Source organism: Centroberyx affinis, unplaced genomic scaffold (assembly GCF_046629955.1).
Source record: "Centroberyx affinis isolate AG114_WGS23_722 - 3 ecotype Tasmania unplaced genomic scaffold, CSIRO-AGI_Caff_v1 ptg001530l_1, whole genome shotgun sequence".
NCBI lineage: Eukaryota > Metazoa > Chordata > Actinopteri > Beryciformes > Berycidae > Centroberyx > Centroberyx affinis.
The window spans coordinates 142,490-157,799 of NW_027279989.1; the positions used below are offsets into that span (position 1 = coordinate 142,490).

Below are 15,310 nucleotides of genomic sequence, written 5' to 3' on the forward strand. Positions count from 1 at the left end.
ACTTTAAACTCAATCTTGTTTGATACTTTATGAAGAAACAAATATCAATAAATTTAAATTATATGGTTACAGTGTGTGGACTCCCTCACTTTCAATGCTGTGTAAAGTCAGTAAAATAGAATATAGAAGCAGATTGGTTTATAGTAGAGAGTTTATTTGTCTTTCAAGCTTTATTAAAGAAAATAACACTGTATTCGACACTGTTTTAAGGAACACTCATAAACCACACCATTTGGATGAAATTAACCAGAGCTAAGTAGTTATTCTTCTGACCCAATACACCTGACACTCACCACAAGTGTGTCAGGAGGAAGAGGGTGTGTTCCCTATACATCATATGATATGTCATATGATATCATATGACGAACAATGGGCATTGCTCCATACAGCGCACATGAACAATATGAAAATGCTGGTTGCACATATAGAATTCAGAATCTATATTTCTCAACTTTTCAACTTTTGCCATTTTACTGATACTGTCAGTGGAATATATTGGTTTTAATCCATAGTAAGAAAACATTACTAGCTAACTCCTTATGCATATATGACACATCTATCTGCTTGGTCAATCTGTTAGCCCAGTCATAACTTAAGTTGAATGGTATCAGACCACACAAGTACATCAGAATGTGTGCATAGCTTCCCACCAAATAAAATCGCATCATTGAAAAACTGTGTCATTTTGGAAGTCTTGACATGTGAGAGATATGCCTGAGAAATGCACCACATACATAGAAATGCATCATGGCACATTATGAAACATCTGCTATCAATTCTCCATTGACCAAACATCAAACTTTATTGTAAATGGGGCTTGAATTGCCAAAGCCTGTAACCCATAAAGGGTAGAAAAATGCTATGGGCAAGGGTTTGTTGTTCTTGTTGGAGAAAAGCTTACAACACTCGAATGCACCATGGCACACAGGTTAAGAGCCAGTGCTGTAGACCTGTCCTTTTATCAATAAGCAGTCTGGGAAATGAGTGCAGACCCTGGTCAGGTTGGTGGACCGTCAGCCTCTTTGCTCTCCCTCTCTTTGAAGAATCTCCTCTGTTCATTGATGGCTTTCTGTAGAAGTGCAAGGTTTACCCCATCAACACAGTTCAGAACACGGGCACGGACCATCATACCAACCCCTGTTACAGGTGAGGAAAAACAAAATAAGGTGGGTGATAGTGGTATAGGAATGTACAGCACATGCAACAATTCAACACAGTAGCCTGTTTTTTTTAAGATGTAGACTAGAACCCAAAATTCATCGCTGGCTTGTTTCTTAGGTTCCCACATGACAAGAGTCCCTGGATGTATGTAAAAGAGCCTGATAATCAAGATTTAATTAAATGAATATGAGTGAAATTAAGTGAGTATTCACATGCAAGACTGTGGCTAGGTCTAATTTAAAGGCTTTGCCCTAACAGCAAGTAACTTAACTAGGAGAATCAAAACACTGGTGATTTAAACAACAGGTATGATTACAAGTTCTAGTAGAATTCAAGTGCAGAAGCAAAATACACAGTCCAAAAATACATTATTTTATACAGCTAGAATCTTGACAAAATCTTAAAATTACAATTTTTATATTTGTCATATTTAAAATATTTGTACTTCCAGTGACAATCGGCCTTTCAGATTGCTGCTCATTGTTTGAATGTGTCTCATTTTGACGATTTGATATGTGGACCCAAGAAAGATATGCAACTCCTATTGGGGATCTTGATAAATGATTCCACAAAATATGTAACATGACTGAGTTATAATAGCTCAGAAAACATCAACTGGTCCTTACCCTCCATATTTTCAATCTCACCCAGAACTATGTACTGGGCTCCAATTATGGGGTCAAAGGGCTCCACAAACAAGGTGTGGACGAGCACTTGGTGCTGTGCTGAAGCATGCTGGGCTGACAGTGTAGCCCTGGACTCTTCAGGCTGATAGCACACCAGTCTGGAAGATTGAACAAGAGGTTTAATGTCCATACACTGGTGAGCGATCATGATAATGATGTCAGTTATGACAATAATAGTAGCTTAATTTATTTTCAGACAAGTCTGAAGTTGTGTTGCATCAAGCAAATCCATTTCACACCACAAATGGCAGAACATAGATATGACAAACAGACAACACCTGATGATGACTGTGATGATAATGGTGATGCCAAAGGGACACACAGGGAGCCTGAGCCACACACACACACACACACACACACACACACACACACACACACACACACACACACACACACACACACACACACACACACACACACACACACACAACAACCCACCTGCCAAATGTTCTCACTGACTCTCCTTCCTGCACTGCACCGGAGTTCACTTCCCAGGGGTAATGAAAGACCGCAGCTGCAGGCAGCATCCTCAAAATGTCCAAAAAGACAGTCAAACAAAACTGGAACAAAATCTGATAAACATGAATAATGTTAAGGAAAGTTTGGCTTATAGTTGGTACTCTTCCTTGTGAGCAGGGAAGGCTCGGTACTTCCGGTAGGTGTCACGTGATTACCCCAGGTCCCGCCTCTCGACACCTCCGAGGAAGTTGACATCTAAACCCTTGGGCAGGCTGAGGGCTCGGGACGTTATACAATACCGTTCCCATCGTATCCATCCAGGTTAAACGGTGCTTTTGGTCTGGCACGTTGAGCGATGAATCCTGACATTTTAAAAGAGCGGCAAAGTGCCACATTTGACGTCGAGAAGCTCACCCACATTTTGGACGGTGGACCTGAAAAGACCCGAAGGCGGCGAGAAATTGGTGAGTTTGAAATGTCCTCCTTGCCCGACTAGTGTTCTGTGCTATTGCCACCTTCAATGTCGACAAGAGATAGCTGTGATGACTATTTGTGAAGAGAAAATGGTGATGAAAACCAAAAAAAACGAGTTCCCAAACAATGTTGTTATTACCTAATATTCGCCAACAAGCAACGCTGGCTAGAGCAGCTAGCTAACATTTAGCTGTGATGGGTGTCGTTCTCGTCTTTTTAGAGAGAATGCTGCGCCAAACTCCATTAAAAACCTGTCAGTTTAAGGTTTTCTTGCTATCAGTAGACATACATACCTGCTAGAACATTACACTGCTGAAGTCGGCATAAGTATAATCCACCAGAGCATCTCGTGCTTCAATAACATTTCAACCAGCTGTTTCACTTGTTATTCCCACAACATTCTTCTGCCAAAACAAAACGTAGTGGGCAGTTGCGTGCACGTGAACCATTTCTGAAAGCGGAAATGCAATTGAAAGAAAAGCTGTTTGTTGGATCAAATGTACGCCGAATTTACCAGTAGACATTCACGATTCGTTTAAGGTCTTAAGTCATGTTCTACCAGGTATGGAGGTTAGCTAATAAGCAAGGCAAGTTGTCAGATTTTTGAATGGAGTTTGGGTAAACCTTCTCTCAGTACAGGAGAACGCATCGGTGCTAACTAACGTTAGGCCTAGATAATGGATTAACATCATTTTAAAAAAAGATGATAGGAGGACTCTTATTTGCATTGAGTTTATGTGAATTAATTATCTCAGAATGCTTGTTTTTCTTCTATGCATTTTGTATAATTGCCATGCCAATCCAAAAACATTGTCTTTGTAATGTTTAGTTAACCAAAATAACCAATCTTCTGCCTACTGGGCACTCTTTTACAGAAGTCTAAACAAACATTTTGTTTAATGTTTCTTAAGGAATCCACAGTTCTTGACAATTTGGAACAAGTTCTGATTTGGAACCGGTTCTTGATACCCAACGCTATTGCTTACTTAACTCCATTCACCACCATGTGTCTTTGCTGGCAAGAGTCGTATGGATCAAAAATACATTTCTGAATTGATTTCCAATATCTATTGTAGAGTCGCTGGTCATCAATGACCCAGACTTTCAACATGAGGACCCGAACTTCATGTCCCGCAGCGAGCGCTATGACCTGGCCGTCAAAAAAAGTGCACAGATGATCCTGAAGCTCAGAGAATATGGCATTGCAGACCCTGAGGAGATCTACTGCTATAAGAGGTATGTGGGAGACACAAGAGACAGAACTGGAGTGGTAGATGAATGTGAGGCAGTCAACTCAGGATTGTATTTGGTGTGAAAATGGCCTGCATAGATCCAGATAGATTCATCTGATTCCAAGGCTCAGGAAGTACAGCCTCACAGACTGTGGAAATCCATTGTTATGAGAGGTAAAGTGGATACAAAAAGGGTATAATGTGATTTAGAAATCCAGGATGGACGGCAATTTTTCAGACTGAATTCTGATGCCACCAACAAGGAAATACCTGTAGTCGATTGTAGGGAATGATATGTTAATTTCAAGTAAAACAAAATGAAGGCTTTTCATCACCCAAGTCATTTTGTGATCACAACCTACAATTGCTATGGAGAAACATAACTACTTTGTACTTTGTTGTTCGTGCTTGACATTGCAATGTTTGGTTTGGCGTAAAACATGAACTCACATGTATCACCTAAGTGCATTTGTGTCAAATATTAAAAAGCCTGAGCAAACAAAGTCTACAGAAAAACAAACAAAACTCATGTCATTCACATAAACTGTGCACAGCCGGATGACTGTAGCCAAAACAACCCTCCTCAAATTTCCAAAAATTAATGATTTGTTTAATTTTTATAGCAATCAATGGAGCTACAATCAAATTTTGTAGCTTTTGGCGCTTTGACCATTGTCCAAATGGAAACAGTTGAAAAAACAGTACAATGTGGCTGTCAGAGTTCCTGTGAAAAAACAAATTACATCACAATTAAGTGCCTAGACTTATCGATTAAAAGTATAGTATTGACATCAACAAAAAACTTTGCTGCATTGCATTCCTAACTGTTGTGCTGGAACAGTTTCATTCATCTTACCCTCTCACATTTCATCACTCACACCTTGGTTTAAGTTGTTACCTTTTATTCTTTATCATCCATTCAGGCTTACATAACTCAGTTGTTAAATCATTACAGCTGGCTAATCATTCTTGTAGGTGGTGGCCCATAGTTTTACCCTTTCACCAGGTTGAAACATCATAGCAACCTGCTTTCCCATGCTAATGTACTACTTGTTATCTTTCAAGACAGTTTTTTTTTCCGAGAGATACAGGTGTTTCTTCTTCTTCAACCTATCTAGAGGGAATGATACTACATCTCTGCAGAAATCTCAGTCATTAATTAAAATCACTGTCATGCAATGTACTAAACAACACTGTCCTGCAGTACTGATCCTGTCCAGAAAGGGCTTAGGTCTGCCCATGGTGTACTATGATATCAGCATATCCAATAACTATGGCAGTTGATCTAAAATAAATGGGGCATTTACAATGCTCTGTCCTCCCACGTGTATTTACAGGGACAGTGATTAGCTTCTTTCCACAGATGGGCCATGGTCTGGACCAATTCACATGTTCATGGCACAAGTTCAATAACATGTTTTGTAAATTTGAAACTAACCTAAAGAAATAGCCTCTGATGATAACAAAATACAAAGAATCACATGAATTTTGTCCTTGAATAAAATGAATTACATAAATAATAACTTGTCCCAAGTTCTGGTTAGCTGTGTTTGGCCTTGTAGTGAACAAAACCAGACTTTAGGTTTCTTATCCGTCCAGCGATAGTTTCCACAATGAGCCAGTCATGAAACACAGCATGACACAGCTACTCTTCTATGCAGAGCAAAGGTCACCATTGAAACTGTGTCAGAGGGTATGCAAGATCTTTGCTCTCTAAAGCTTGCATGCTTGATAAAATATGTACGATGATCTTAACACAAAGCTGATTTGGGAAAACCAAACTGTGTAAGCTGTTTAATTTAAATATTTTAGTTTGATAATAAATCCACTGCATTGTTGAAAGTTTATCAAAGGTCTCGTGTAGTGAAGTGAACTAGTTTGTGCATCTGGTGTCAGCACCCTGAACCAACGCATTGTTACTGAGTAAGTACTGACTGTGCTTACTGTAGCTGTACTGGGCAGCATGATGCTTTTATCTGGTGTTTATGCAAAGCACCTTTTGCATCAGACACAAATGCGTACATACAGTAGTGTATTTTGGGAAGTTATGTCAAATGTCGCCTGGACTCATGAATCCACATCTGTATGTGTTTGTCCACTTATGAATAAGATCTTAACATTCAGGTATAAGATGGATGAATGTATGTTAGCTTATTAGCGAAGAGTAGTGAGCCACTTTACTGTACATGCTGTAATAAGGTCCAGTCCAACCCTAATCTACATGACTAGAAGGTATTGTGAAATTAAGAGGGATGGTAAAGTGACGAACTGCTGTGTAAAACAAGTTCAGATACTGTCCAGGTAATTTGATTTGTCACTTCATTTCTTCAAGAAATTGATATCATATAAAGAGTTGGGTGTTTATTATAGGATCATTCTGTCACGTATGTAAACTCAGGGACTGGACCCAAATGCAAGTCGGGAGACAGAGAGCTTTGCTGAAGCAAGAAGCTTTAATAACAGAACTGAGGCAATTGTACAGCAAACAACCGGTAAACCAAAAGGCATACAGAACAAACTGGCTGGCAGGCGAAGGGAAACAGAAATCCAACAACCGGCAGGCTAGGATAACACAGGTAACACAGGTCTTGGCAGCCTAAGGCAAAAACACAGGGTAACGGAGCTGGAGGGAAGTCCTGGTCGAAGTCTGGAGGATGACAGGACTGGGGAGTAGAAGAAGTGGCCGACCAGGAAACTGAGGAGCAAAACTGAGGAGCAGATCATGACAGAGAGCAGATCATGACACATTCTCGCTGTAGGATTTTGCTGCTCTGTTTTTTACTGAAACCAATAAAACATTTTTTACTACTTTTAGGCTACAGCACGTCCCTGACACAGATCTGTGTCGATAAACACAGGGCCTTTATCAATTGTATTCACGTGCATATTTTGATGAATACCACGCTTAAATGGGACGTGCATTCTTCGATCTTAAAAGGTTTGCATGTATTTTTTGGTTCAATGCTGACCGCTATCGATCCGTGTTGTTATTACAACAACCAATAAAAATAGATACAATGCTTGGCCCCTCCTCAAACACATGCCCACTGCGATTTTGTGGTGGATTAGCGGAACACCTGACCACTTAGTAATAAAATTGCCAATTGGAACGGACCTTGGTCCAACGTTCTTTCTACCCGCTGTGCGGAGGAGCATGATAACAAATTAATAAATTAGAAAACATGAAATTTAATTTCTCCAGCGAGGTTAGCTAACATATTCAGTAATGGTGTAAACTTCAGAGAGGCAGAAATTGAACTAGTGCTATTGAGAGGAAAAAAAACTGAAGATGAGCACATCGGTTCCATCTTTGGGGATGTGTCGAACTCTGGCAATGTTCCAGATGGGGACAATGACATCATGCTCAGCGCTGAAACTATTCACCTGCTGAAGGGCTCAGGGTAACAGACCTCGCTGGACTGTGGGTTGACAAGGCAAATGTCTCTCGCCCTGTTTCACACTTCTGTCTGACACCAAAGCATTTAGGTAAATTAGAGAACACTGAAGAACGTTTTGAGGCCCTCTGAAGTTGTTAAATAGACAATAGGCAAAGCCTGGACTTAAGTTCAGTACTGTATCTCATACCTTCCCTTCATCCAGTTTGTTTCGGGGCAACCGTCATGAGGCCTTGGGTCTGCACTTCGTCATGTTCATCCCAACCCTGTACAGCCAGTGCAACCCCCAGCAGTTCAAGAAATGGGTCCCTCTGGCAGAGTCCTTCCAGGCCCTGGGCACCTACGCCCAAACTGAGATGGGACACGGTCAGTCCTGGACTTAGCCTTTAACTTACTCGCTGTTTTGTTGTTCAGTGCCTCCAAACACATCCTCACGCTATAAAATGACATTTGTGTTTTTACATGTTTAGCCAAAATAATACACAAATTCCACAATTTGGGGGAGGAAAAGTAGGCCTATTTGAACAGGTGTGGAAAGCTGTTCAAATACTTCTACTTCTAAGTTCCTAAGAGTAGGCTTTTGTGATATCTTGTAGGTGTTTGACAGATCTCAATCATTTAGAAACATGAAAGTACTTACTTGTTTGCTTCGAGTGTGTCTACGTTTTACTTTGGTCTAGCAAGAGATGGTAGTTGCTCAGTAGCTGTAGCTGAATTACTAACATTACTGCCACAATAGTTTGCCCGGTTAGCCTCAGGATGCGTTGGTTCCTCATTATAGCTTTTCATAGCCTTAATCTCAATGCTAAAGCCTAAACGGAGACAAGGTATCAAAAATTTCAGCTCATATTTATTACAAGAACTCTAACCATCAACATAAGTTAAGGCTCAGCAACCCCAGATGTGTTTCTGTTATGTCCGTTCAGATATGCAGCCATTTACTTCAGCCATTTACCACTGGCTGCGCACGCCGCACGCTGCCGGATCTGAAATGGAGCCAGATCAGAGCCGCAACTTTTGAGATGTGCATGGCTTCTGTTTTTCTCAGACTATGTAAATCTATCCCTCTCCATGCAGTTGTCGACAGACTGTTCTTGCTGACAGTCTGATCACGTCCTGCATTGACATTCTCAGTCACCTGAAGAAGAGTTGCTCTTCTGTTTTTCCTTACATATCGCACTAATGCACGAGCATCACGGTCATCGAATGTGCGCTTTCGACCACAATTTCCGACCCCGTTTACTGATGCCTTTCCCATAGATCTAAATGCAGATGTCCCTTTAGTCACTGTTTCTATTGAAACACTAGCCAGTTAAGCAGTCTTTGTGACTGAAGCTCCTGCCATCCGTGCCCCAATAATGAACCCTCTTTCAAAGTCACTTGGATCTTTTCCTCTTGCCATCTTTATCCAAAATCGAGGTCAGCTGGGCCTGCTCAACATTTTTATACATGCCACAGAGCATGATAGGATGTTAATTGCTTAATTGTATCATGCATTTTTTTTTTTTTTGGCCATATCACCCAGCCCTACTTACCCATAGGTAAAACATAGATAGGCACAACACAACTGCCACGGAACAAGAACGGAACTGGTGTAGCAGCTTAAAATGCTGCAACTAGACTGCAACAAGTTTAGTTTAGGTGTTAGTTTTACTGCTTTCCTTCTCACAACTTTCTCCTTCCTCTTTTATGTAATGAAAGTCACTGGTTAGTAACTAATGAAGCATGTGTGTATTTCGATTTCTGTGCCTTAATTTCTTTCCAACTCTGACATTTCTAAATCGGATCTACTCTTAACAAATTAGCAAATTACCTTCTTCATTGGTTTAGTCCCCAAAAGTCAATGTGTGGGAAAGAGGTTGAATTGGTAGGCAGTCATATGCCCGAATGAATAGATGAAACTGGTCAAGACAAAGCTTTTTCTCCTGTTCATCCTAATCTTGTCTCAAAAGGAAGACAAGATACAAGCTGTGCTGCAAAAACATGCAGTCTGGGAGCCTATAAAGAGATCGAGTTCCAGCTCCTGAATATCCCTTTGTTATCTGAGAGGCCGAGAAATCTGTGGTGAGAGAGAGAATGTAGGCCAAGCCAGCAATGTGTGCTTTTGTTGCATTGCTATGACACAGCCAAGTGGACATTATTATGGATATCCGTCCCATCTGTCCATGACCATGTTGCATTCTTAGGACTGATGGCCCTGGGCTTACTAATTGCATTTTGTTTACCTGTGTTTTTGGGCCAACACTGGGCCAAGGTCCTTGAGCCTCGTCTGTCATGACCTGATATGCCCTTGACTAACTGCTTCATTCACACTCTCTCATAATATATTGGGCTTTGATTTCAAAAGCTATTATGCTTTATACATTCCTCTAGGGCTGCAACTAACGATTATTTTCATTGTCGATTAATCTGTCGATTATTTTCTTGATTAATCGATTAGTTGTTTGGTCTATAAAATGTCGATCAGTGTTTCCCAAAGCCCAAGATGACGTCCTCAAATGTCTTGTTTTGTCCACAACCCAAAGATATTCAGTTTACTGTGATAGAGGAGTAAAGAAACCAGAAAATATTCACATTTAAGAAGCTGGAATCAGAGAATTTTGACTTATAATCGATTAATCGATTATCAAAATAGTTGGCGATTAATTTAATAGTTGACAACTAATCGATTAATCGATTAATTGTTGCAGCTCTACATTCCTCCAGGCTTGGAACCAGTAGCCGGATGAGGTTGGCACACCAGTGTCTGAAATCAGCTTTTTAACTCACCTGCCAAGAACTGGTAAAACTAAAAAAAATACCTGCCAAGAATAATTTTTACCGGCAAAAATAATATATATATTTTTTTATAGAAATATGTCCCTACCAGTTTTCAATGCTAGTTTGTGTAGAAGCATGCCCTGCGTAATTGTCATGTAAAACTTGCTAATATACAATGTTTTTTCAGTGTTCTTTTTTTTTTTTTTTTGGTGGCGTTACACCTGCTATGTGTTGCTATGGGAGTAACGTTAAGGGGGTGCTTAATGTTATGCTTTGCTTTCCCCAAATTTAATTCAATAATGATCCACAGTCAAATGTTTTTTTTTATTATATGTTTTTTATCTCATTGAAAGATTATTGGGAAAAAAATGAATGTGTTGTAGCATGCGGGACATGAACAGAGATTATCACAAACATAATGATGTTATTATGGATGAATAATTGAAGATAATCACCCATTTCGGATTCAAGGCAACCTATGAAAGGTGTTCAAAATCAGCACTTTGCAATCACTTTGCATGACATGGTCACAACTTTGTTTTGTCTTTTTCCACTTGTTTCTCTACTGTACGCTTGCACAACCTCCATCTATATCTATCTACTCCTCCAACCTCTCTGATTTGAACAATATCAATTCTTTCCTGTCATCCCTGTCATCTTTTCATTTCTTAAAATTTAACCCAAACTTCACTCTTCATCTGTGGTTCCGTTGGCTCAACCCTTCCCTGTGAGGGCTTCCATCAAAAATCCCCCGCCTATCTCCTTCCTGCCATCTCTCCTCGTACTGTTCCTCCTTCTACTTTTCTTTTCCATTTACCCTGTGCTCCCTGGCTCAGCTGTGTGCACCGTGACCGGTCGGCGCCCATGGATATCCATCTAGGGATGTTCCTGCCCACACTGCTCAACCAGGCCACCCCAGAGCAGATGGACCGTTTCTTCATGGCGGCCTGGAATCTGGAGATCATCGGCACCTACGCTCAGACTGAGATGGGCCACGGTAAACTGAACAGACCAGCAGTCCCGATCTCGGCAACGTTTTGCATGAAGTGGTGTGATAGCGTTTCGACAGGTGGCGCCATACTGCAAAAACAGATTGGGGGTTAAATTTCTAAGAATGTGCCATTGACATCTGAAGATAAATTGGGGTTATCAATATTGGTCTACTTTTTCTGTGGTCTGATAATTTGTCTGATATCTCCTGTAGCCAGGTGACATACACTGCATGAAACTTGGTTTGGAAGTTCTCAGGTAGAAATCAGCAGTCAGAAATCGTGACTTTGTTCAGCGCAGCATGACGTTGCATGTCCAACCTCTGGGATGGGCTCTGCCACCAGCCGTCACGCTGCCTGGCCACCAGGCTGCGTCAGGTCGCCCTCTAAAGACTAACCCCCTCTCTTTCCCTCCCTGCCCCCTTTTGTCCGCATTTTGTTTTGACTCAACTGACTCAAATGTTCAGTTGGCCAGCAAAATGCCGCTTTACTAAAAACCTCACTAGACTTTTATATGAAATATGTTCCCCTGATGCCAATCAAGTGAAGAGCGAACCTGAAGAAGCCACAATGCGAAACGCGTTGCTCGCCCCAATATTTTATATGAATTAAACTAAAAAAGTCGATTTGAACAATCCCGGTGTGCGCTGGATTACTTTGATCTTGAATGTTCCCTTGAGCTCGGTGTTGGATCCGTTTCTGGCCTGCAGCCAGAACCGGATACAACACACATTCCATCTGAAATGGGCCTTTCAGAATGAATACAGATTAGGAAACCCATTCTCACTCCCCCTCGGGCCCCATTTTGTTTGGAGTAGATGCAAATGCCCAGCTGGTCAAGCAAGTGATGTGTACTAGGAACAGTGCAAAATGGATTGTCTTAAAAAAATATGATGCAGTTTACATTGGTTTTCAGATCTGTCAAACACCTGCAAGGGACACTACTTTCCTCCTTCATTTTCAAACTCTAATTGAAAAGTGTCACTGCTTTGGATTCATATATTTCATTGTAATGAATTCAGATACTATTTTATTCATGAATGGATGACACCATTTGTCAGATTTGTCAAAAACATTTATGGGCTAAACCACTGCAGCCTTAGAATGAGTAATAACCTGCTTTCTGCCTTGCTATTGTGTACACTGTGTGTGTGTGTGTGTGTGTGTGTGTGTGTGTGTGTGTTTGGTGGGTCTTGATGTGTTCCCTTTCCTCTAGGCACCCACCTCAGAGGGCTGGAGACCACCGCCACATACGACCCAGCCACACAGGAGTTTGTCTTGAACAGTCCCACGGTCAGCTCCATCAAATGGTGGCCTGGAGGGCGTAAGTACCCTCACTCTGCAATAGGCTTGCACAATTATGGCCACAATTATAATCCTGATTATTTTGCTTAAGATTGTGATCACGATTATTAATCATGATTAACCACTTTTTACCTTCTCCCTCCCTCTCCAGTTGGAAAGACATCCAACCATGCGATAGTCCTAGCCCAGCTTCACACTCTGGGCAATTGCCACGGTCTGCACGCCTTCATCGTACCCATCCGCAACATGAGCACCCATGAAGCACTGCCAGGTAACCGCTGCCCTGTGGTTGTCTTTGATTATTTCTCCCTCTGGATGTGGTTTTGGTGGAAAAGTCAGCCCTCATTTATCTTTCTGTCGCTCCTTTTGTCTCTGCCTCACTTTTCCTGTCTCTCTACCATTACTCATCTTCCTCTCTCTCTCTGTGTCTCTTGCTCTCAGGGATCGTGGTTGGAGACATCGGCCCCAAGTTTGGCTTTCATGAAGTTGACAACGGCTTCCTGAAACTAGAGAATGTGCGAATCCCACGTGAGAACATGCTGATGAAATATGCCCAGGTAACGTGCCATTATTATTTGAGTAGATAAGAACAAGGTGCTTCTATGGGTTTTGGTAACTTATTAGATTCATTTGATTTGAAGTTTTTGTTTATTGAACTAATGAAGCATGTGTATCACACGTCTTCCCTCGTCTTCTATGTCCTGTAGTTTTGGTTCTCTGTGAGCGCATTGCTATCAGTGTAGTTAACAGTGTGCTGCTCTTTTTTTTGCTATATGAATTGCCAGTTCATCTGCCCTGAATGCGTTTGTGAGATCAGTGTGCACTATGTATACTGTATGCCTGTGAGTTTGCTTAAGGTGCGACTTGTACTCTGGCCCCTCAAGCAGCTGCAGTCAGATTGACTGTGTTTTGTTTATTTTGTCCACTAGGTGGAGCCAGACGGCAGCTATGTGAAGCCTCCTAGTTCCAAGTTGACCTACGGCACCATGGTCTTCATCCGCTCCATGATCGTAGGCGAGTCGGCCCGCGCCCTCTCCAAGTCCTGCACCATCGCCATCCGCTACAGCTCCGTCCGGCACCAGTCTGAAATCCGTCCAGGGTTAGTCATTAACACAAACACACAGAGACGGTCAAACATACAGCTAGACAAACACAGAGACAGTCAAGCAAACAGCTACACAAACATTGCACAAAGTCAAACACACACGCACTCATGCTTATGCATGCTCAACCAAACAAACATGCCTGTACAGGGCTCTAAATTAACTTGTTCCCAACCTCCAAAACTTGAGGTGCACCCCAGAATATTTAAGGAGCCCTTTGGAAAAAAAAATTGAAAAATAGACAATGTTGTAAAATGATTGGAATTTTATATTCTAGATGTAGTCTATATCCAGATATGGAAAATGGAAACATGTATCAACACTAATTATTTCCATAAAATGCATGAATCTATAGAAACATATAATTTAATTATCATAATTATCAGTTTGGAGCATAGAAACACAAGTTTCACTTTTGTTCTCATAACAGACTGACTGGATAGGAGTGACTTATCTTGTGAGTGGAAGCTTCAGGAAGGGGATTTAATTTTAGCCAATTAAAAAACAGCTTTGAGATAAATAAAATGAAGTTATTTTTCAATTGTTATTTATTGGGTAATTCACAAGTTCAAGTCTCAGTGGCCAACGTCAGGGGCTTTGATGCAACCCAGGTTCAAGCTTGGGTTATTACACTTCCAACTAATTCTTCTGGAAAGATTGATTCCTGATCACATCTGTGGATATCAAGTGAAAGTACAACCCTTACTGTTCAAAAGCTGTTGGTGAAAACTCTGAAAGACCTGTGTTCTCCTGTCCTGCAGAGAGCCAGAGCCCCAGATCCTGGACTACCAAACCCAGCAGTACAAGCTGTTCCCCCTGCTGGCTACGGCCTACGCCTTTCACTTTGTGGGCCAGTACATGAACAAGACCTACCACCGCATCACTGGAGACATCAGCCAGGGGGACTTCAGTGAGCTGCCCGAGGTACTGAACAGACATACATGCGCTCACTCTTGTGAGACCACTGCCTGAACGAGGCTGAACTACCGACTGACTGATGATGATGCATATTGACTGACTTGACTGACTGATGCATATTGACTGACTTGACTGGCTGACAAGACGGGAATTCGCTCAGTCATACTAACTAACTCGCGGATCTGTGTTGTGACTGGGTCTGTGACTGATTAACTGACTGCAATTAGTAGGCTACACACACTTATATTTCAGCGAACTGTCTGAGCTGGGACTAATGAACAGAAGGGCTTCATACTGACATTACAGACTTTGATCCCACTATCTATGTGGCTCGCTGACAGACTGACAGTCCTACAGATTACACACTCTTTTTTATCTCTGTTGGTGGCACCATTTTGTCGTGGTAATTTAGGGCTGCAACTACTGCTTCATTTGTTATCCAGTTTAATGTGGAATATGTCATTATAACCACTCTACATCTCAATATATTATACACTGAGTCCAGACCTAGGAAGATACTGCATCACGGCTATCACTGGCTACATTTCATGTTACAGTTAAGCGTATATTGTAACTATTGTAGCACACCTGTCGTGGCCAAGGAGCTGATTTCTAAGGTAGACTGGGAAACACAAGACAGCTGCCTAAGAATTTGCACTCCTAGAAAACCTACATTATCAGTATACTTCTTCAACGATGTATATGTGGAAAGCGTAGTACAACAGGTTAGCTTATAGGGATGTAACGAAAGTTTGTGAAACAAAATTTGACAATATGAAATCTGGCGACCCAAAATTTGACAATATGCATCATGGAGTTGAAAAAAAG

The 15,310-nt window shown here is 41.3% G+C and overlaps 2 protein-coding genes across 2 annotated transcripts; one reads left to right on the forward strand and one right to left on the reverse strand.

Annotated features, from left to right (window-relative positions):
* Positions 1 to 220: 220 nt before the first annotated feature.
* Positions 221 to 2,492, reverse strand: ten1 (TEN1 subunit of CST complex). The gene is made up of 3 exons (XM_071527433.1): positions 2,286 to 2,492; positions 1,788 to 1,945; positions 221 to 1,137 (listed from the first exon to the last, which is right to left on the reverse strand). The coding sequence occupies exons 1-3, from the start codon at positions 2,372 to 2,374 to the stop codon at positions 998 to 1,000; spliced, it is 387 nt and encodes a 128-aa protein (XP_071383534.1). The 5' UTR covers positions 2,375 to 2,492; the 3' UTR covers positions 221 to 997.
* Positions 2,493 to 2,555: 63 nt separating this feature from the next.
* On the forward strand, positions 2,556 to 14,488 carry acox1 (acyl-CoA oxidase 1, palmitoyl; the record flags this gene model as incomplete). The annotated part of the gene is made up of 8 exons (XM_071527428.1): positions 2,556 to 2,770; positions 3,857 to 4,016; positions 11,004 to 11,164; positions 12,373 to 12,480; positions 12,613 to 12,732; positions 12,903 to 13,018; positions 13,391 to 13,560; positions 14,326 to 14,488. Coding segments are annotated over exons 1-8 (1,107 nt in total), but the record flags the coding sequence as incomplete, so codon positions are not given.
* Between the last annotated feature and the right edge of the window lie 822 nt (positions 14,489 to 15,310).